Consider the following 20,905-nt stretch of genomic DNA (forward strand, 5'->3'; position numbering starts at 1 on the left):
CGCTAAGTGACTGGAGAATCAGGTCCATAATATTTAATCATAGGGTCTCCTGTCCTATTTGTTTAGTATCACTTCTTTGTAGGCTTTAGAGAAGTTTAACAAAACACTCCTTTTAACCTATCAGAAGTGATTTCATCACACATGACCAGCTTTGCAAGTGAATAACTTGCAAACTACTAGAGTACTTATTAATCTGCAGCTTTCCAGCTTAGAATCAGGGCATGTCTACACTTAAACCACTGTAGAGGGACAGCTGCTGTGGACTTCTTCTGTCCACCTCATGCTGTCTACACTCGGGGTTAGGTCAGCATAGCTATGTTGCTCGGGGGTGTGGATCACCCGTGAGCAGTGTAGCCATGCCAATGTAAGCTCCTAGTGTAGACCAGTCTTCAGGCAGAGCACAGAATTGTCCCTGGGAAGCTCATTGCCTTGATCAACTGAAGCTTGGTCTACCTAAACCTACCTGACCTAAAACATAGGTCAATCCAGTTATGTCGCTAAGGAGTGTGAAAAATTAACCCTCCCCCAAAGATACATAGTTAAGCCAAACTAAGCCCCCTGTAGACACCTTTAGATGGAAGAATTCTTCTGTCAACCTGGCTGCTGCTTCTTGCAGAGGGGGGGATTTATGACAACCATGGGAGAAGACCTTCAGACACTGTAGTAAAGTGTCTGCACTACAGTGCTGTAGCTGTGCCACTGTAGCATTTCTGGTGCGCACATACCCTGAGGCTTTAGTGCCAATGTGTTCACACTCAGATCCTCTCTCTAATATCACTGGTTTTGCACTTACATGTTCAAATGCTAATCCATTTCCAGTCTATTCTCTTAGTTGTCAGAGGGCAGGTCTGCTTTCATTCACACCAGTTTTAAACTGGCTAATTTCATAGCCTTCAGTGGAGCTACTCCTGATTTACACCATTGTGAATGATTAGAGAATCAGGCCCTCATTTCTGAATGACAACACCTTTACAAACTAAACCTAATCTACTCGCTGGGAGGACAATAAACATGCAATCTGAACATATTCGAGATGTGGAGACAAATAAAATTACCTGCTTTATTTTTTTTAAAACTCTCTTGATATTTACACGAGAGAAGAGCTGAAATCGATTTACAAACTTATCTTCTGCATTAAATACTGTCCTATTGGTAAAAGAAAGTGACCTGAAAACCTTAACTGATTTCTTTAGAATGACTTTAAAGTACAAGAGATGTTATCAGTTTAATCAGGTCATTGCTGCTGGTGGTGCAGAGCGTCCCCATAAAGACATTCCCATGTGGAAAAGGTCTCATAGGGATTACAAGTGCAGATTCCAAATGGTTCTTAGCCTGACACACCCTGGGTCAAACAATTATCTTAAATACAAGAGGCCCAGTTCTCCTGTCATTTAACTGCACTGGCTTCAGTAAGAGTTATTTATACCAGTGCAGTGAGGGGAGACTGACACCACAACCACTATTTAAGTCAGCCAGCTTGTGCCTTTCCGATTAAAGGAGCAGCCTGTCATAGCTGCCCGTCTACAGACGGATGGAAATGATAGCATATTCTTTCCCTAAGAATTACTCCACAGCGTGACTAGCTGATGGGCCAATGTCTGAAGTTACATTTCAATTTCATTTGAAAGAGCCACCGTACACAGCACAAAATCCCCTCCCCTCCCTCAGGCTAAATGTATCCAAACACATTGAAAATAGGAGGTGGCACGGCCGGCTTGGTAGGGATGGGTTTCAAAACCACTGGTCTGTATAGTTTCTGCCCCATACTGCCCGCCTCCTTGCAGAAGTGTTGGATCTCCCCTGCGGGCGCTGTGCTTTTCCTCCATAGCCCCAGGCCTGGAAAGGGTGACTGAGGTAGGGCTCCATGGGTTTGGTAAACAGGTTGTCCATGGTACTGAAATGGACAGCAGCTCCAGGCATTCATCCGGCCAGATAAGGATGTCCCGGGCACTTTGATAGGCTCCTTCTCCCCACTGGGCTGGGCAGGCAGAGGCGGGCTGCCTGGCTCAGTGGTATTGGGACCCTTTTTGCTTTTCTTGCCCTCGTAAGGAGGAAGGTCCCTGGAGTTTGGGAGCCCATCTAATGCGGCAGGAAAGCTCCCGACCAGCAGACTCTGAGTTGGTCTGGGTTCTTCCCAGAAGGAAGCGGGCAGCTGTCTTTTCCTCATGGGCACCTGATCTGGCCTTACAGACTCTGGGCTTTGCTCTTGCAAAACCTGTTCCCCACTGAAGTTCTCCTCCACCTCTGATAGCCTCAGGGTCTTTTCATTGGACGCTCTGCAGTGATTTGGATCCGGGCCATCTGGGTCTGAACTGCGATTTCTATCCTCTGCCCCCCGTTTGGAGCTGGATTCCATGGATTTGCTGGGGTGGCATCTTGGGATCCTGGAATATTTCTGAGAAAAACGCTTGAGCTGCTTCTGCAAGTATTTTCTGTGATCAACTGAGCGGCGGCAGGGAGCAGACTTGTCCAGAGCGGCTTTGATGTCACTAGAGGCCAGGTTCACAAAATTCAGTAACGTTTTCACCTCGCTGTCTGATGCCATTTCAAAGAGGGACCCTCCTGAAGATTTCCATCAAAAGTTTATAATCCCACTCCTCAAACCTGGGCAAACCTGTGAAAGCAGGAGGGACATATTCATGACTTCAAAACCCAAATGCTCCCCTGCAGCAGGAAAAAAAATCGAAAGCATCAAGTAGATGGGAAAAACAAGAACAAATCAAACTTCTCAGCTGAACAAGCCGGGTGTCAGATTGTCATGCTGGCGAAGTTTGAAACACCTGCAGCACATCCACGTCCTTGCAATCACAAAACCACGGCACGCACACACACGCGCACACACGACAGCTTGTTACTGCTGAGAACCAAATGGTTAATCTTGTTAGACAGGTAATTTTTAAAGCGTAAGCAGAAAGCTCAGCAGCACTTCCATGTCACTGTAACCAAAACACACACACTGAGTAGATTGTCTTTCTAATATTGATTGTTACTGTATCACTGCTGAGAAGAACCCAGTTCCCCGGCTAATCTTGTTATACAGGTTATACACTACCAACCTTTAGAGAAGCAACCGGACCTTCTGAGTGTTTAGAAGCAGTTTAGCAGCACTTGAGTAAGCTGAATGAATATCAACTCCTTCTAGTTAGGGGGCTTTCTCAGACCAATCAGAAGCCACTTTGCCAAATACAAAGCATCCCAATCAGGCATTAGGCTCCCCCGTTCTCACATTCTTTGTCATCACAAATTGTCGCCATGGGGACAGCCACAGAAAGACAGCTAATAAATACGACCATTTCCCTGTGATTTCTACCATTCTCCACTCTTTCCTCCACCCCTTTTTGCCTCCTCCACCCCTGTGAAGGCCTTCTCTTTGCTCCCCCTCCAACAACACAATCCAACATGATATGCTGCTGCTGAGTAAAGAAAGTTTAGACACCCTTTTCTCTAAACTACCCCAAAGCTGTCTGGAGGCTGGCAGTAACCATGCTTCAATGACACAGGACAATGCTAGTTTGGGAGACCAGGCTAGCCTGCTTTTAACTGTTCTTGATCAGGGCTTTTTTTTTTTTTTTAAAGGGAGGATGATGTCAGAAAAAAAGGTAGGAAAGGAACAAATCTCTAAAGAGATGTGCAGATATCCATGGAAAGGGAGCTTGAGCGCTCAAGAATCTTGTCTTTATGTTTGCCCCCTCAATTGAGCCACACAAAAGCTGAATTACCCATTCAAACTGCCTGGACAAAAGGATGGAGTTGGATAGTACTCTTGCATCTGTAGTCAAACAGTTAGAGACTTAAATCGAGTCGTCATGATGGAGAAAGAGTTAGACAAAGCCCATAGAATTGCCATCAGCAAACATTTTCCTGTGTCATATTAATGGGTCTCCATGACTCCCCCTGGCCCGGGGACAATAGCACAAGTTTGCACACTCGACTACTGTCACCCTGCCAACGCTGGCAAGGAGCAGAAACAGGACAATCCTTTAAGGGGAAAGCATGCCCACTGCAGGGAAGGGAAGAAGAGAGCGAAGAAAAGCGTGTGAAATGCTAATTGAGCTGCTTCCTTTACTGATCCAGAGTTATGCGAGTCCTCCTCCTCCTTGCAGGGCTGTCCCAAGGGGTGGCAATAACTTAATAGCACAGTACAACCCGGAGTCCCATGATGCACGTTATCCCCTTGGAGATCTGTGAGAACAGGAGAGCAGAAAAACTTGCCCCTGGTGAATTTCAGAAATGCCAGCCATTCAGAACTCAAGGCAGCTTGCACTCCCGTCCAAACAGCCATCGCCTCAGGCTTGAGCAGCCATCAGCTGAACTGCAGTGTTCAGCTGGAAGACTAATAAAGATTGCAGTGCCTTTGAGGTGGAAATACAGTATAGGGACTAAACATTATTAATTATTATTATTAAGAGAGAGGCCCAAATATAATCTCTAGACTCAAACACATCCATGCTTTGGGGCTGTCTGAAATCCAAACCTAGATCCAACATTTGCAAACAAAAAATCACTCTTTCGAGGGCCAGTCGCAAAGACCTGAACTTTAAAATATAGCCAACATCCATATTTTACAGCTTGTGCCCATTTCTATTAATTTTACTTCCTTACAGGAAAGAAAAGTGCTTGCTTATGCCATGTGGGGTTGATGACGCCCTTTAAATTAAGTGTCTCACTTGGCACCAGATCTTGAAGACCCTATTCCCTTTTTGATCATCCCTTCCCCAGCCACTTGTGATGTCATCAGGAGTTCTGCACATGTAAGGGCGATGTAAAAACTCAGGGCCAGATCCTCAGCTGGTGTAAATCAGCATAGCTTCATTGACTGCACTAAATTCATTGTTTTACCCCTGGTTTAACACAGTGTGAGATCAAAATCAGGCCCTAAGGCTTTTTCTTAAAGACTGGATTTACATGCCGGGCCAGATCCCCAGTGTGCTACAGCCCCTTTGTACAGGTCTCATCGGCACAAAAGGTCTTGGAAGCTGGTAGGTCCAGCCAGCAGAGAATTCCCCACGGGAGGCACAATCTCTAGGCCACCCTGCTTCTGGTGGAGCAGGTGAGGCCAGCAGTAAGAGGCATGGCTGAAACACTCCTGTCCTCTGGCAATCACCAGCTGCCAAAATGGCCCCAGCTGTTGGTTACACCACCGCAGTGTCTGCTCCAAACTATACTGGAGTCTGGGCTGGCACAGATCCATCTCCAGCACTGGTGACCTGCAACCGGTTCCATTGCACTAACCTCCCAATGGCACCCAAGCATCTGTCTTTCTGTTTCCAGCTAACGGAGGCAGAAGAGGGTAAACATTCTTGAAGAGACAATATAAAGTTTCAGCAGACAAGAAGTTGAGATCTACTGATGCAAAGTGCTATATAAGCACAGCATCATCATCTAGATGGAGCTGTAACTACACTAGGCTGCCTTACATAACCTTTCCCACCATTCCAATTACAGGGGCAGTTCCACCAGGTGGGGGAATCTATTCTAGACAACTCTGCCTCAGGAGCTTTTATAAGAAACTTTCCTGAGACCTTAGTCCTGTGTTATTCCATGCTAGAAATCTCTCTGCACTCTTATAATTTCAGTCCCCTCCACACACACCACTGCTTGGGAATGACAAGCAGCCGTCTCTTGATATATAAATCAGAGATTAGTCTTCCAGTCCCAGTTCACACAGTGATCATTTTGCTTGCCATGTCCAGGATTAATTTTTTTATACTGCACAGGCTCGAAAACAGTGTTCTCATCCAACCAATGTAAACAGGTATCCTTCCAAGGGCTCATCTCTTTGCTTATTTCCAGGTAACAAAATTACATCTTGTGTACACTTAACACATGAACTAGGCTGGATAAACTGTGTAAGCCCTTGAGTAATGTAATCCCCTCCTAAAGAGCTTAATGGCTGGCCCAGATTTCGGGAAGAGAGTGTAACAAACAGATGGGAGAAGGATTTGGACTGCTCTGGGCTGTCACAGAATGTTAATGAGCTGTATCCGCCGAGACTTGGGAAACTCATGCAACATACTGAAAGGTTCTACACAGAGCCTCCATCGGCACGTGTAACAGAGCCACCTCTACCTGGGCAGAGTGGGAGCCCCCTCAAGTCTCCTCTGTGAAATGATTGCTGGGGCTAAATGCACCAAGTTCACCCTGGTCTCACTCTATTGATGTAGATGGAGTTACCCTAGGACGGTGTCGGCTCATTCGTTATATGAGCTAGGTGGTGAGAGCTCTGAGCAAGGAGAGGTGCACAAGCTGGGAGGAACAACCCTGGGAGGTGTTGTGGCTCAGAGAAATCCTGCTGAGTAACAGTTCCTCCCCCACTTCCTCCTAATTTACTGCCTCCCTCAACCTTAGCTACTCTGGCCAGCAAGTGGAGTGAGTGGGTGGATGTAAAGCAATGCATTCCCTGCCTACTCCTTACCCACTGGCTCCAATGAGGTGCCTCGCTCTGCTTACTCCCACAGGCCTGTTACCCCCTGTAACCGCTTCGTGGGCTTTTAAGCCCTTGCTGGTCCCTTGGGCAGGTGTGGCATCTAAGGCCATGTCTACACTACACCGTTAAGTCGACATAAGTCATCTTACTTTAACCTTACTTTGGACACACTGCAATGCTCCTCCCACCGATTTAACTCCCCTGCTAAGCCGACATAATAAAACCATCTCAAAGAGAGGCATAGCGCTTATGGTGACGTTCTTAGAGCAAGCAGTGTCAGTGTAGACACTGAGTTGCTTATGTCACCCTAAGTGGCCTCCAGGAGGTGTCCTACAATGCCCATTGTGACCACTCTGGTCACCAGTTTGAACTCCGCTGCCCTGCAGCCAGGTACTCAGGCATGTGACCCTCCCCTAGGAATTTCTGAAATGCTTCTTCCTGTTTGCTCAGCCTGGAGAACTCACATTGCATCTACCCAGCTGACCATGCCGACTCCCTGCAGCAAACTCATGCCTGCCTGGAGTACACCGGAGTTGTTGGATCTGCTGGGTCTGTGGGGAGAGGAGGCTGTGCAGTCACAGCTCTGCTCCAGCTGCAGGAACTTTGATACTTCTGGGCAGATTGCTCATGGCATGAAGGAGAAGGGGCACAATAGGGACATGCAGCAGTGCCATGCTAAGATCAAGGAGCTGAGGCAAGCGTACCAGAAGAAAAGGGAGGCCAATCGTCAATCTATGCATCACCAAAGACATGCCACTTCTACAAAGAGCTGCATACCAGCCTCTGCAGCAACCCCACCTCCACTACTAAGAGCCCCGTGGATACTTCGGGGGGCAGGTGCTGGAGACAGTGGCTAGCAGAGTGAAGCCCGAGGATGACGTTGTAGATGAGGAAGGAGCTGGAGCACAGGCAACAGGAATGTCCCGTGGCCTGGCGAGCCAGGACCTCTTCTTAACTCTAGAGGGGTCTAGCCAGTCCCAGCACTCCGACTCTGGCACGCCTGCTGCAGAAGAGGGGAGCTCTGTTAAGTATTCATTGTGCTTTGATACTGCAGGGAGACATGAAGTAGAGGTCTCCTTTTTATAACCAGGATAGATGAGGGATTGAAATAACCAACACAAGCACCATTTGTATCTGGTTTCATTCCCCTGAGTAGCTAGGCAGAGGGGGCCGTGCGGAAAAGTTTGTTGATGCACCACAGGATGTCACAGGAATCCTCCACTGAGATTTCTAGGAAACTTCCCTGGAGGTATTCTGCAATCCTCTGCTGAAGGTTTCTTGAGAGGCTGTCTTGCTTCTTCCCCTGCTGTAGGAAACTTTGCTGCACCAATTGGCAATTACTTCTGCAGGCAACAAAGCAGTACACAGGCGAGCAGTATACGGACCCGGTTAGCAGCCACATGCAAGCAGAAGCTGCACACTTGCATCCTCGGTTACCCTCAGGAACGAGATATCAGCTGCTATCGCCCGTGCCTGTGGAAAATGGTGCCAATATTCAGAATAGTGGCCTTAGGTGCTCATAGTGATACCGCTCTGAAGCTCCCTTCTGAAACAAGTTGTGTTTCTAACTTGTTTGAATCAAGGTTGTGAGTGCACTCACAATAATGCTTCTGTCTATTGTTTCTTTAGCTTCTGCAGTTGTGCCCTTGACTGTCTCCTCCTGCATACTGGCTGAGTGGCTCCAGTTAAGGAGGCTGAACCAGGAATAAGGAAGACATGTTCAGGGAGGTGCGATTGCGAGCAGAGAGCATGGAGAGAGGCTATCAATGAGAAATTATATATGGATAGCCAGGAGAGGAAACAGGAGCAGGAACAGATGATACAGCTGCTACAGGGCCAAACAGACATGCTGAGGACCCTGACTGAACTGCAGACTGAACTGCAGACAGAACACATCCATTCTCACCTCCCCCTGCAGCCCATACAGAACTGCCTTCCATGCCCTCCCCACTCTCCACCCCCACATTCCTTGCATATTCCCAGGCTGTCTCGGTACCCCATGCACTCCACCTAGAGGACATGTATCACAATGACATCTGGACGTATACCCAACTGTGAGAGCCTCATTTGAAAATATGTCCTTCATTTTCATGTCCCTGGCACAACATAATAATGTTTGTATCGTTGTTGAATAAAAATGTACTTATAGAAAGATAAGGAATCTATGCTTGTGTCCTAGAGACGATGGTTGCTGCTTCTGAAATTCATACACAGTGGCAATCGGTGCATTTGCATTGTAAAATTAATGCACACACAGCGATCATTACAAGGTTCATACTACAGTGCAAGAAAACAATGCTCAGCTAAACACATTACAGACAGACGCATCACTGGGGCTCATTGTCAAAATGCTCCTTCAAAGCCTCCCTGATTTGAATAGTCCCCCACTGAGGCCCTCTAACAGCACTGGTATCTGGCTGCTCAAAATCGGCAGCCAGCCAATCCATCTCAATGCTCCACCCCTGCAGAAAATTTCCCCCTTTAGCTTCACAAATGTTATGTAGAGCACAGCAGGCTGTTATGACCATGGGAGTATTTTCCTTACTGAGGTCTAACCTGACAAAAAGGCAGCATCAGCGAGCCTTTAATTGTCCAAAGGCACATTCAACCGTCAGTCTGTACCGGCTGAGCCTGTTGTTGAAGCAGTCAAGGTTTCTGGTATAAAGCTTCATAAGCTATAGGAGCAAGTGGTAGGCTGGGTCTCCAATGATCACTATGGGCATTTCCACATCCCCCATTGGAATCTTTTGGTCTGGAAAGAAAGTGTCTGCTTGCAGCTTTCTGTACAGGCCAGTGTTCCTTGAAGATGAGTGCATCATGCACTTTCCCTAACCACCCCTCGTTGATGTTGGTGAAACGACTCCGGTAATCCACCAGAACTTGCAAAATCCTAGGAAAGTAGCCCTTTCTGTTGATGTACTCTGCCACAAGGTGATCTAGGGCCAAAATGGGATATGCGTGCCATCTATCACACCACTGCAGTTCAGGAATCCCATTGCTGCAAAGCCATCCACTAGTTCCCACACATTGCCCAGAGTCACAGTCCTTTGTAGCAGGAGGTGATGCACACTTGCATCACTAAAATCCCCATGGTGGACTTCCCAACTCCAAACTGATTCATGACTGATTGGTAGCAGTCTGGAGTTGCCAGCTTCCACACAGCGATTTCCACTCACTTCTCCACCATTAGAGCAGCTCTCATTCTGGTGTCCCTGTGCCAGAGGGCTGGGGCGAGCTCCGCACACAGTTCCAGGAAGGAGGCTTTACACATCCAAAAGTTCTGCGGCCACTGCTCGTCATCCCATATCTGCATCATGATTCGGTTCCACCTCTCAGTTCTTGTTTCTCATGCCCAGAACCAACAGTCCACTGTGTGCAGCTGATCCATGAATGCCAAAGGCAATCTTAAATTGTTTCTTTCCATAGCACCCAGCAGGGCAGACACGACGGATTCATTATCAGATTCACAGCACATGAAATACTGCAGGATCAGTTGTGTTGCATTCATAATACTCATCACAATACTGGAGAGCAGTGTAGTATCCATGCTTTGAGACAGAGATGGTGGGCACACAGTTTAAAGGGGCTGTTGAAAAGAGGCACAAAATGTAGTCAGAAGCCCCTGGAATGATGGAAAGCCCGCCCCCATGAAGCCCTGCGAACCCTTCCCAGAATACCCAACAGCAGATGGCGGCATAGGCGCGAGAAGTAGAGGTGCGGGGGGTACTGCAGCACCCCTAGATTTTCTGTGGGGTCCCAGCTGCCAGCCCCATGCCTCGCTGCACATGCAGGGTCCTGGCTGCTGGCCCAGCATGCGGGGTCCCGGCTGCTGGTCCCATGCCCAGGGGTGCCAGCTGCCAGCCCCACACCTGCCCCCAACCATGGCCCCAGCCTCAGACCCCTTACCCCTGTCTGTGTCCCCCTCTTCTGGAGATACAGCCCTGCTCATGGCCTCAACTGGGGTGGGGAGCGCAAGGTAAAAAGTTTGGGGATAGTTTGCTGGCTTTCAGCACCCCCACTATAAAAAGTGTTCCAGCGCCACTGGATGGTGGTGAGTTGCACAGTGGGATAGCTACTCATGGAGCACTGCTCTCTCTGTCGATGTAAGAGTACCACCAGTGGGCATGCTCCATCGTCACAAGAAGCATTGTGTGGACATGCAAAAGCAGTTTAATTATAGTGATGGATGATCATCAACGTAACTTTGTAGTGTAGACATGGCCCACATCCCATTCTAGCCCTTTACGTGCTCCATTGTGTATGGCCCTTCCTAATATAGCTGGGTTTAGAATCAAAGAGCTCTGTCCACTAACTCTTTCCCCTGTGCAGCTATTGTGCTGCTGCAGAAGGTAGTTCATGGTGCCGAGGCTTTGTCTGCTGCTCTGGTACCCCTGTTCCCCTGCAGCTGGATAACAATAGGGATCCTAAGGGGAATAGACTGGAGAGCAGGATTTTTATTTTTAAAACCCTTTCAAGGTCAGACTCAGGTTGAGCTGCATAGGGTTTTCTCTAAGAGGCCACCGGAGCCCTTTTGTTCCTCTCTGCTCTAACCATGTTCATCCCAATGTACGTGTGAAAGGAACAATTAACAATAGGGCACTTCTCTCTGAGTTTCCAATGCACTTTGAAGTGTCCACCCAGCAATGGCTTAAGAATGATACATCATTTTCCACTGTGAAAGTGTCACACTAGTACAGCAACTGAAAAAATGTCTCCACATGCCTTCCCAGCATGCAGACAGGGACCAGCTGGAGAGCCACTTCATATCTGACATGTCACCCTCGACAGCTCTCTTCCTGGGAATGTTCAGGATGCAAGGTTAAGTAATTCATGAGAATACATACATTAGATTTAAAATTACAGCCAGGCTCTCAACCATGCAGCCTTTGCTTCAAAGCTGAAGCAATGAGAGAAGGGAAGAGTGGGTTTTCTTACGTGGAAATACCTTAGAAGCGTTTCTAAAGTGTCATTTATTTTAAACTATGTCAGGCTTTAGCTGTCTCCACAGCAAATCCTCCCACTACCCCTATACATACAGAGGCCTTCAGTACTTCAACACCAGCCTAACTTTAACCATATGAGTATCCCATTGAAATCATTGTACCACATTGCTTACTGGTGGGGACCTTGAGTCATTTAAAAGGTTCAGTGCCAATAAAAGCAGTTTCCCTTGATGTGCGAGTCACTTTATTCAGATGCTCCCCCCCTCCATGGCTTGAAGGGTGAGGTGTGGCTTAGTGAGTAGGAAAAGGAGCTAATCTTGCTATTTCCCTTCCAGTAACCTATTGACTGAATGGAAACCACTGTTGTGCAGCCCAGAGCTGTCTTTAACCACCGTTCATTTTCATCCTGTAAAACAAGACCCTGCTTTGGGCTGCAGCACTATGGATGTACACAGGGGTGTTAAGATCTGTAAAACGACGATCGGTATCGTTTCCTGTCATGTTAGTAGTACAAGGGTGAGCTATTGAATGTTGATAAAGAGGTACTGCAACATCTTAGCTGTTGTGATACAAGAAAATCAAAATGCCTCCTTCAGACATTAACCATGACTACAGTTAGTTAAATACCCCCATACAAAAAACAGACTTTTTTGGCTAAAAATTTCCTGGAAATTTTGTCATGTTTTTCAATCAAAAAATTTCGCTGATATTAAAATTTGCAACTTTTTTGACCAGTTCTATAACTGACTGAAAGACAGGAGGCCAAATTCATAGAAAATCTCAACCTTATTTTCTTTTCTTTTGGGTCAAAATTCCATTCGGCATCGCATGGCTCATTAGCAGTGTTAATTTAGCCACACTGAAGGTCTGTTTGTTTGCAGTCAGGATAACAAGAACATAACAAACAGGAAAGGTCCCCTATGGCCTGCCTGCTTAACATCACTTTTGCGTCTCTATTAAATACGGATGGAAAATAATAAAAAAAAATGTTTCACTACACATGGCTTCTCTTGAAGAAGGGGCCTTCGAACTCAGAAGTAACAGGTGGCCACAGAGCTGCTAAATTCATTAGCTTTGCTAAATATTCTCAGCCCCAGAGCATCCCCTTTCCCTCCACAAATGGGGAGCATGAAAACCTGGTGGAAGAAGCATGGGACACAGAAGTACCTCTTCCCCTCAGTCCTTTAGCAACCCTTCCCCAGGGGGCTGTGGAGGTCAGGCTCTGGGGGGAAGGTTTGGCCTGGGCTCAGCGTTAAACCTAATCTAAGCATGTAACAGCATGCCCAACCTAACAGTGTGCTCTGCATTGGTGTATCTGTTAAAGAACAAAGTGCCCTTGTGGAAAGAGAGGAAGTGGGATCTGGTGATTCAAGCATGGGATGGGTGTCAGTCCTGGGTTGGATTTGACGTTGATTTTTTCTGTGGCCTTGAGTAAATCACTTAACTTACCTATCTATAAAATGGGTATTGTGAATCCTTACCTACCTGACGTATATAATGCATTTTACAGTCTCAAAGTAAACTACTATCCTACAAGAGGAGCCAGAGTCAGCATTTGAATGCAGTCCCTGTTTTAACCTGTTGAGACAATTTCTCAGGGTGTTCAGAACCATAGGTCACTGTGTTACCCCCCCCCCCCAGCACTCCCACCAGCTCAGCAAGAGACACTTGTTGGTGCTAAGCTGTATTTCAGTTCCCTGACACGCTCACCACTGAACTCCCCAGAACCATCCCCCTAGAGCATCCATCCCTGTCACTAGACACTCCCAGTAATTACCAGGTAAGCTGTCCCCAAAGAGACACTGTACATACACCTGGAAGGTTACAGCTCAGGAGCAGGTCCTTTATAACCACCCAGCACTGCAACCTATTTATGGTGAAAACAAATGTAAGTTTGTTAACAAAGGACGCTTATTTGCAGATTCTAGTGGGTATTGAGTAAGAGTAATAGAAACAGAAATGGTTACAAATAAAACAAAAGTATAACATGCTCTCTAGAGACAAAGCTTAACATGCTGCAGTTTCTCACCCTCAAAGTCTTCCTGCAGAGTAAACTGGTTTTCACTCAGTCCAGGACCCATTTGTTCATCACTCACCCCTCTCCACCGCGTGTGTTCCTCAGTGAAATAGATAATGGGGTGTTGTCCTTGTACCCCATGGGATCTCAAACTGGGGGTCGGGACCCCTCAGGGGGTCATGAGATTATTACACAAGGGGCTCGCGAACTGTTAGGCTCCACCCAGGGCCGGCTCCACCATTTTTGTAACCCCAAGCAAACAAAAAAGCCGCTCGGACTGTGCCGCCCCAGGCATGGATGGAATGATGCCCCTTAGCATGTGCCGCCTCAGGCATGTGCTTCCTCCGCTGGTGCCTGGAGCCGGCCCTGGCTCCACCCCAAACCCTGCTTTGCCTCCAGCATTTATAATGGTATTAAATATATTTAAAATGGTTTTTAATTTATAAGGGGGGGTCGCACTCAGAGGCTTGCTATGTGAAGGGGGTCACCAGTACAAAAGTTTGAGAACCACTGTTGTACCCTGTTATAGTCCAATAAACCTTTGAAATGCATTCCTATTTGTTCTCCAACGTGCTGGTGTCATACTGAGTTCTCGTTCCCACATCAACCTGTTTTTCCTGTTGACTTTATAGGCAAATGTAGCTCCCATTGTTTTTGGCTCACAATACTTACTTTACATATGGCAGAGAGATAATTACCTTCCCTCTGGTCTGGAAGAAACCTGCTTCTTCCTTTGTTTGGTTACAGACTTTAAAGCATAATAAAAGTAGGTATACATAATGCCTCACCTAGTGTTTAATACATACATAGATATTAATCACCAGTGCGTCACTGGCTTTCATTTGATACCTCACACAACATTCTTTATAGATAAATACTATGACAGCAATATGTTAGGTGTAGTGAGTTTGTCAGGCCTGAGCGAAGTTGCTGACATTACAATGACCCTCGTGTCAGTTGGTATTGGGTGGTTCTTAGGTCAGACCTGCACACTGGATTTTATATATGAATCAGTGTGACTGGCTCCTTCCTGCTAGATCCCCTCTTTCCCCTTTGGAGCATCTATGGACACCCTTAGCCCCTATATCATTGTACAGCAGGTGAATAATGCTGCAGGATACTGAACTCATGTAAGTTACCTGAGAGAATCCCATTTCACCACTTTCAGGTATACAGTGCGATACAGAAAAAATTGCCATAGGTGGGAGAGTAAAATCCTGTTGATCATGGATCTTGGTCTATAGAGTTAGCCCATTCTGACTCCTGGCAAAAGCACTGATAGCCTGTCCCTTCCCTTCTTTAAAGGTTTCCCATGTATTTGTTTTACTGACTGAAGTACCTTGTGGATGCTAAAAGCATGAGCTTCACCAACGTCTTTCTGGGGCATATTAAAGGAAAGGATATTTCCTCCTTCCTTCCTGATAGTCAAATGCACCAGAAGCAGGAACAGAGTCTGCAGCCCTTATGTCCAGCTGAGGCTTTCAGAGCCAGACCTGCTGTTTGCAAGGCACTGAGATGTTACTTTGCTTTCCTTCCTCCTCCTCCCCACCGATTCCTAATACGAGGGCAGTATGACTCTGGCCTGGCATTTTAACCTACCTGCCCCAGTAGCCACAGCTCCCCCCCCCCCCATTTCTTTACTGATGACCTCAGCTTGGTTCTGCTCTCAGAACCTAGAAATTGCTAACTTAATAAATATTCCCTAGGTGAACTTCATAGCTGTGTATGTTTGTCTGAACGCTCACATGGGCCAAAGCTACCAGGGGCCAGCTCACTGCCTGAGCAATCTGGAGAGATCCTGAGCTGCTGGGAAAGACTCTCCAGGCCACAGAGCCTCTCCCTGGCCGTGATGGCAGCCTAGGGGCGAAACTAGCCTCCACAGACAATGAGGAGCCAGTTTTAGGTCCATTGGCCGTGGTGGGATTCTATGGAGAGCCTCGGAACACTGTATTTTGAGGTGTACCAGGGGTCTAGGCACCCTGCACAACTGCCCTATCCCTGCCATCTGCCATGGAGTAGAATTGTGTTGTTTCTGCCGTCTTCCGGCCTTTTGCTTGGGCTTCAGCAAGGCTTTCCCTCCATGACATTAAGGGTCTGATCATGTGCTCTTTGCGCACTCCAAATTCCCAGGTAAGTCAACAAGCGCTCGAGGTGTGCAAAGAACACACAAACGAGGCCCACCTATTGGGCCTGAATGATTGGCGGAGACGGGCTAAAGCACTGAGCCAGGGAGAGCCTAAGCCAGGGCTGGCTCAGAGTTCCATTTCTTCGTCTCCCCAACATTCAGGACTGGGAAGGGGGCACAGTGGGAGAGAGAGGGTTTGGTCAATTTGCAGTGCCTGGTAGTCTCAGGCTTTCAGAGTGGTCACCTTCCCACACAGGACAGCAGCAACCTGGCCCTAACCCAGGGAGCAGCTTTTACACGTTTCTTCTTTGATTTCACAATCGGCATTGCTCAAACCAGCCTCACCGCTGTGCGTTCAGCTGCCCGGTTTGCTGCACTTAGGGGCAGACGGAGTATTTGCTAAATGCTGAGGCTGTTAGGAGGCAGAAGGGAGAGAGCAAGAGAGGAGGGGGGTGGTTGCTACCCAGAAGCCTGCCATTCAGGCAGATGGTGGAATGATTTGATATGAATAGCTGCTGTCAGTCTCATAGAGTGAACTTTACAATTGTGCTACGTGTTGGACTGCACGTGACTAATGCCATTCTTCTGCTGGCTACAGGCAGAACACAGCTGTTTCTTTAAGGACAATTTTGGTTTTATGGACAGAAAAAATCTATAGCAAGAACCTGTTAGGAAATGAGCAACATCCAGCATTCCACTCTATAGACAGGATCAAATCCCTTCAAGGCTTTCACCACCTCAGCTAAATCAAATGCATTTTTAAAGACAAACCTGATTTTGGTTTCATTCTGCTTTTGGTGCCTGTGTGGGCTTAAACCCTCTATTTCTCCACACAGACAGGTAGGGCAGGGGTGGCAGCAGCCACAAATATTGGTTGGTTTGCATAATTCCAGTTTATTTAAATGTTGCAAGATCAGGGAGTCAATTAAGTGACAGATGCTGCAGGTGGTTTCTGTTGAAGAGACAATACTGCAGCAGGGATGCAAAGAAAAGCTATAGCAGAGGCTAAAGATCTGACATGAATTGGAGATTTTGCATTTTAGCAGTTAAAGGCCCCAGTTCAACAGTCAGAAAAAGCAATGCACCATGGACACTAGACCAGCAATGAGGCAAACCCTGCAGAGTGTGGAAGAGGAAGGGGCTTAAGGGTGAGCAAAGAGGTAACTGTGAAGATTTGTCAGTCTGCATCCTGCATGAATTGCTGCAGGGCACACAGCCCTGCTCCCTGTCCTGTTCCTCTCAGGCAGTGTTTCCCCCTTTGCGCCCCCTCGTGGCCAGAGTAACTCTTTCTTTAGCCAAACAGCTGCTGAGCACCTGAGGTTGGGATCCAGGATTTGGCCCTCCCCATTGCCATCCATACACCACCTCTTTTTCCCCCCTACACGCCATAGAACAAACATCCACCCCATGCTACCCGTTTTTCTATGTTGTACAATAGGGGGAGGGGAAGGAGGCATGCCATGGATGGCAATTGTGCGTGGCCATGGGTGGGGTTCCTTATGCCAAACCACGGACTGTAACCTCACATGCAAAGCAGCCCTTTTGTTGAAGAAAAAATTGCTCCCGTTGGGAGAAGTAACTAGAGAAATGCTGCCAGAAGCAGCAAGGAGTGAACAGGATCCGAATGAAAGATTCTTTCATTCACAGATTCCGAGGCCAGAAGGGACCTGTGCGATCATCTGTTCTGACCACCAGCATAACACAGGCCACAGGCTGCCTCTTGCTCCATTTTCAATGTGTGGGTCTTGAAGACATCCATCTTCTTTTTTTAAAATACCTATGCAGGATCTGGCCCAATATGCCTTAAAATGATAGTCCTTCAAACACCATTTTAAAAAAATGACTAATCTACAAGCAAAGTTGTTCTAATCGCCTCCACTCCCTGTTATTTTGAACAGTAGTAAATGTCAAATAGAGAGTTTGATTGTAGTGATGAGGGCATCTCTCCTTCCATGCAGGTTGCTCTGCTCTCATATGCTACCTTCACCTAGTTCTTAACCAGAGCTGGGATAGCAGTGCTCAGCCAGAAACAGAACCACCAGTGTCATTCTTGCAACCTAGCTACCATGGGTTATTGTCTCACGTATGTAGTAGCAGGTAAAGAAAGCTCCTATCCCCCCTCTTCAGTCCAGGGTGAAACACTTGACCCCTTTGCTTGTACGAGAATCTGGGACTGTTTAGGCTTAGTTTTGTTTTACAGGGACAGATTCTCAGAAATTACTCTCATTTCAATGGAGCCACGGCAATTCACACCAGCGGAGAACGTGCCCCATTGAGTAGAATGGCTCTGTTGTACCAGACACATACATGTTTCACCATTTTATGATATTAGCTACTGAAATATGATTATTGATTTTTTTTCAGTCTCACGAGAAAACCGAAAGACGTGACAAATGTTTTGGCTTAATGTGAGAGTCATCCTCTGCTGGCCTTACTCACCAGGTGTCCCATTGACCGCAGGGGGACCGCAGGATTTGCCCAATGTAGCTACCAGAAGAGTTGCAATGCTTCACTGTCAGTTAAATGATCTATCCCAAGAAAAGTACTCCCCTGGCTTGTGGCAGATGCACTGACATTTGGAGAGGGATGATGTGACATGCTGAAAGGCTTGCAAAGCCAGAGTTAGGGGACACAAACATTGCCAACAAGTGAGGTTTTAAAGAATAAAGGAGCCTGAAGCAGCAGGACATGCAAAATGGAATCTGTTGCTGCCATCCAGTTATATGATAAAGCTCCCAAAGAATGATAAACAGTGCGCGGATTCCTCATTTGGCGGAGTGATTGTCATCTTCTCTTTAGGAAGACTGGTAAACATACTCTAGTCCAGCCTTCTAGTCCCAGGCTGGAGTTACAATTCATTGTTGCATGTTTCTCTACCTGGTAGTTAGCACTTATCACATACCTCATGAGAAACAAGACTTAGAGCTGCTGTGACTGCTGCAGAGTGACCTGGCTTTATCAAGCTGTGCACCAGATTACACTTAGGAAATCTGCTTGCCCTTGTGAATCCACCATGTGGCAGTTGAAGAATCTATTATGTATCAGGTACCTCTAGCTCAGGGGTCGGCAACCTTTCAGAAATGGTGTGTGCTGGGTCTTCATTTATTCACTCTGATTTAAGGTTTTGCATGCCAGTAATACATGTTAACGTTTTAGAAGGTCTCTTTCTCTAAGTCTATAATATATAACTAAACTATTGTTGTATGTAAAGTAAATAAGGTTTTTAAATTTTTTAAGCAGCTTCATTTAAAATTAAATTAAAATGCAGAACCCCCCGGACCGGTGGCCAGGACCTAGGCAGTGTGAGTGCCACTGAAAATCAGCTTGCATGCCGCCTTCGGCACCCGTGCCATAGGTTGCCTACCCCTGCTCTAGCTATTTTCCAGAAAGCCAGTATATCACTCAGGGTAACCCTGGTGCATCTCCCATTCTAAATGTGCCGGCAGAGCCATTGTTTAAAAGGCTGGAGGGGTGGAATGAGCAGTATCAGAATTAGGCATTGACAATAGCAAATATTAGCTAGCTGCTGTATTTCTAGAGTCCTTAGCACACTGGCACGTAGGTGTTACTTATTATGCATGGTCTTGCGGTTAAGCCAATGGACTGGGACTGAGGAGAGCTGGCTTCAATCCCCAGCTCTTCTACCCGTTTCCTGTGTGACCTTGGGCAAGTCACTCATTCCCTCCGTTTCCTAGCTATAAAATAGGGAGAACTGCACTTTGCCTGCCTGGTGTGTTTCGATGACAACTCTTTAAGGTAGGAGCTGTCTTTGACTGTGTGTTTGTGCCCTGATCTTGGCTGGGGCCTCTAGTATGCACTACCATCATATAAATAAGAACAACCATAGCCACTCTTTATTACCACTTAGACTCGTCCTAGTCTCCCTGGTAAGAAGAACATTAAAAGTATAATTGTCAAATCAATTCAATGCATCCTCCAAGCTCCAACACTGGCTAGAACTAAAAACATTTCCTGTACCACAGCTTCTTGTTGGCTTTGCCCTTTGGGGTTCAGGTTTGTCCCCACACTGGGCCAGTGGTACAAGCATTACATCTGCCAATCTGCATTGGTCCTGAGACTGCCTCTCAGTCACAGAACTATCTCATTGTAACCAAGCAGATGGCTTGTTGCAAGATGGAGCTGCAGCTGGGACTTGAACACCCGTAGTCAACAGGTGCTTGGGCCAAGCTTGTCCAACAGGGAAAGGATATAATACACTGGCCTTGTTTGGGCGTGGCCATGACACCCTCTCGTAGCTGACCCCAGCAACCATAAAGCCTGCTATTGTCACACCACTAAAGAACTCCTACTTTATCTCAAGTTCTACAGGTGGGTGCTCTTGGTGTAGAACAAGGGTAGGGAAACTTTTAGGCCCAAGGGCCACATCTGGGTGGGGAAATTGCATGCAGGGCCATGAATGTAGGGGTGGGGGAGGGAATGTGGGGTGTGGGAGGGAGCTGAGGGCGGGGGGTTGCATGGCAGGAGGGGGTGCGGAGTGGGAGAGGGAGCTCAGGGCAGGGAGTTGGGGGGCAGGAGGGGTTCAGGGGGCAACAGGGGGCTCAGGGCGGGGGCTGAGGTGCAGGGTGCAGCCACTTACCTTGAGCAGCTCTGGGGTGGCAGCGGCATGCAGCAGGGCTAAGGCAGGCTCCCTGCCTGCCCTGGCCCCACACCGCTCCCAAAAGCAGCCAGCATCACGTCCCTGCGGCCTCTGAGGGAGGGGGAACAGAGGGCTCCAGGCACTGCCCTCGCCTGTGGGTACCACTCCCAAAGCTTCCATTGGCCACAGTTCCCCGTTCCCTGCCAATGGGAGCTGCAGGGGGCGCTGCCTGCAGGCAAGGGCAATGCGCAGAGCCCTTTGCCTCCCCACTCCCCCAAGGGCCACAGGGACATGGTGCCGGCCGCTTCTGGGAGTGGCACAGGGTCAGGGCAGGCAAGGAGCCTGCCTTAGCCTCACTGCACCATGGGACTGGCAATCCTGTGGGCTGGATCCAAAGCCCTCACAGGCCAGATCTGACCCGCGGGCTGTAGTTTGCCCACCCCTGACGTAGAAGGTCAAAGGTTTGATCTTGGCTGATGGCCTGGTGTCTGTGCAGGTGTAGTGTAAGTCATTACATCAGCATATGAGAATGCTTCCTGTCCTGTGGTCATCAACATGAGGCACCATGGGAACTGCTGTTTCCATATGAATCCCTTGACACACAGGAGCAGCTCTGTTTCCAGGGGGGTTCTCTATGTTTGTGCCATAGGAACAGCTCCAATGCTACGTTTCATGGACATGTGGCAGATGAGAGTGACTCACATGCCTGCATGTGTCACTGATGTGTAGCACATTGGTTTCACTCTGAATGACATCAGTGAGTAACATGGATCATAGCAGTTGCAAAAGGTAGTAC

At 47.6% G+C, this 20,905-nt stretch overlaps 1 protein-coding gene across 1 annotated transcript in view; it reads right to left on the minus strand.

Annotated features, from left to right (window-relative positions):
- Positions 1 to 1,152: 1,152 nt before the first annotated feature.
- FAM181A (family with sequence similarity 181 member A) overlaps positions 1,153 to 20,905 on the minus strand; it is a 227,070-nt gene continuing 207,317 nt past the window's right edge. The window contains exon 2 of the mRNA XM_045014785.1: positions 1,153 to 2,614. Coding sequence (XP_044870720.1) covers positions 1,670 to 2,545 — 876 coding nt within the window. The 5' untranslated portion in view covers positions 2,546 to 2,614 and the 3' untranslated portion in view covers positions 1,153 to 1,669. The remainder of the gene's footprint in view (positions 2,615 to 20,905) is intronic.

Source organism: Mauremys mutica, chromosome 4 (genome assembly GCF_020497125.1).
Source record: "Mauremys mutica isolate MM-2020 ecotype Southern chromosome 4, ASM2049712v1, whole genome shotgun sequence".
Lineage (NCBI taxonomy): Eukaryota > Metazoa > Chordata > Testudines > Geoemydidae > Mauremys > Mauremys mutica.